At 31.7% G+C, this 2,284-nt stretch overlaps 1 protein-coding gene across 1 annotated transcript in view; it reads left to right on the forward strand.

Annotated features, from left to right (window-relative positions):
- Positions 1-390: 390 nt before the first annotated feature.
- LOC107847479 (tRNA ligase 1) overlaps positions 391-2,284 on the forward strand; it is a gene marked incomplete in the record, with an annotated part of 26,585 nt that continues 24,691 nt past the window's right edge. The window contains 2 exon segments of the mRNA XM_047399801.1: positions 391-752; positions 1,972-2,284. Coding sequence (XP_047255757.1) covers positions 597-752; positions 1,972-2,284 — 469 coding nt within the window.

Below are 2,284 nucleotides of genomic sequence, written 5' to 3' on the forward strand. Positions count from 1 at the left end.
TTGTCATTATTGTCGTCTTCTCCAGAACATAGCATATTCAAGTTATTAGCAATGGCAATATACTTTTTTTTATTAGAGCTTGTGTCTTCTTCTCTGAAAAATTTTATTTTAAATTATTGAGGTTAGAGATTTTTTCTCCAGAGGAATTTGAGGAAAAAGTGATAAGGAGAGAAAAATAATTGAGGAAATGAATTACGATTTAATTTCACATAAGTAAATTTTTTATTAATATATGCATTATTTATATAAAACATAATTAAAGACCAAACTTAATAAGTTTTTAAATAGTTAAAGTATTAAAATTAATAAATATATAGGTAAGGAACTATTTTAGACCTGCTCGTATAGTTAAAAGGACTATTTATGTCATTTTATCTCTAATAGAAGATATCACAGCAAACCATCCAAAGAAAGTGGGCAGTATGAGTAAGTTGCCTGGGAGTATTGAGTAGTTTGTTGTGTACTCCCCGTGGAACCCATTAATTGGAGACATTCGGGTTAGTCACTCACTCACGTTCTCTCCCTCCTGAAATTACTCCTCTCCTATATATACACATACAGAGAGACTGCTGAGTCTTCCTTTAGTGTAGCACTGCATGTCGGTCTCCTCCTATAGGATCGTTTACTCTTTCATTCCCAAATTCCATCTTCCTCCTTATCTCTCTTCTAGAACCTTCCTGCGCTCTCATTCTCGTTCCTTCACATTCACTACTTCCTCCTTGTTCTTCTCTCCACTCATGCCAAACAGTCAGGTACTACTGTTTTGTCACCTATTATTGAGTTTACTAATCTTTGTTAGCCAAATTGAATTTGCATTACATCTATTTTATATCTTTCAAATTGAAATTCCAAATTTGAATTACATCAATTTTATATTTTTCAAATTGAAATTTCAAATTTGAATTACATCAATTTTATGTTTTTCAAATTGAATGTCAAATTTGAATTACATCAAACCGGTGTATTGTTGTTGTTGTTGGTGGTGGTGGGAATACACGGGGAATGTTGTTGTTGTTTGAAATTTAGATGTTAAAAAATGATATGGAAAAGTAGTGTATGGTGCAATTTTACTCATGCCGAGCACTAACGTATTTTTCTTTTTTGAACTCCATGTGTATCAATTTATTGTTATAATTCGTTGGAGCTAGATTGAATTAGATCAATTTTGATATTTAAACTATATGAAAGGTATTGTTATACCAATTGCACTTCCAATTTTGAATTAAATCAATTTAATGTTTTTTCAAAATGAAATTTAGATGTTAAAAGATGATATGAAAAGTAGTGTGCAATTTTACTCATGCCGAACATATCGTATTTTTCTTTTTAAAACTCTCTGTGTATCAATTTATTGTTATTAATTCTTCGGAGTTATATTGAATTAGATCAATTTTGATATTTAAACTATATGAAAAGTACTGTTATACCAGTTGCACTTTTAGTTTTGAAAACTGCACTTTCAATTAGTCAAGGTGCGCGTAATCTGGCCCGGACACCACGGTTATCCCAAAAAAAACTGCATTTCCAATTTTGAATTGGATCAATTTAATGTCTTTCAAATTGAAATTTAGATGTTAAAGATGATATGAAAAGTAGTGTATGGTGCAATTTTACTCATGCTGAACAATAACGTATTTTTTGTTTCATTTTTAACTCCATGTGTATCAATTTATTGTTATAGTAATTCTTTGGAGCTATATTGAATTAGATCAATTTTGATATTTAAACTATATAAAAAGTATTGTTATACCAATTGCACGTTCAGTTTGAAAACTGCACTTCAAATTTTGACTTAGATCAATTTAATGCTTTTCAAATTGAAATTTGGATGTTAAAAGTTGATATGAAAAGTAGTGTAGGGTGTAATATCTGTCATATTAGTGGGATGGAGAAGTATCATTCTAAATGTTGGGTCAAAGTTCAAACCTTTTGAATTAACAGTTCATTTTTTTTTTTTTTTTTGAAATGCAGAGAAGGGGTGGTTATAATAAAGAAAAGAAATGGCAAGTGAGGTCAAGTTCCAACAGGGCGTCAGGCTTGTCTTCAAGTGGTGAAGCTGTATCTTCTGCAACTACAGAAGCCATTACCAATCGTCTAAATACCTTGAATATTACTGAAAGCGGTGCACAGTCTAGTGGTCCAGTCGCATCTCTTCAGTTTGGGAGCGTTGATTTAGCACCCCAGTCACCTGTGCAGCATCAAAAAGTCATCTGGAAACCCAAATCATATGGAACAGTATCTGCCCCAACAGTGGAAGCTGAAAAACCACCAAATGAACAAAAAA

The sequence above is a fragment of the Capsicum annuum genome, chromosome 11, assembly GCF_002878395.1.
Source record: "Capsicum annuum cultivar UCD-10X-F1 chromosome 11, UCD10Xv1.1, whole genome shotgun sequence".
Lineage (NCBI taxonomy): Eukaryota > Viridiplantae > Streptophyta > Magnoliopsida > Solanales > Solanaceae > Capsicum > Capsicum annuum.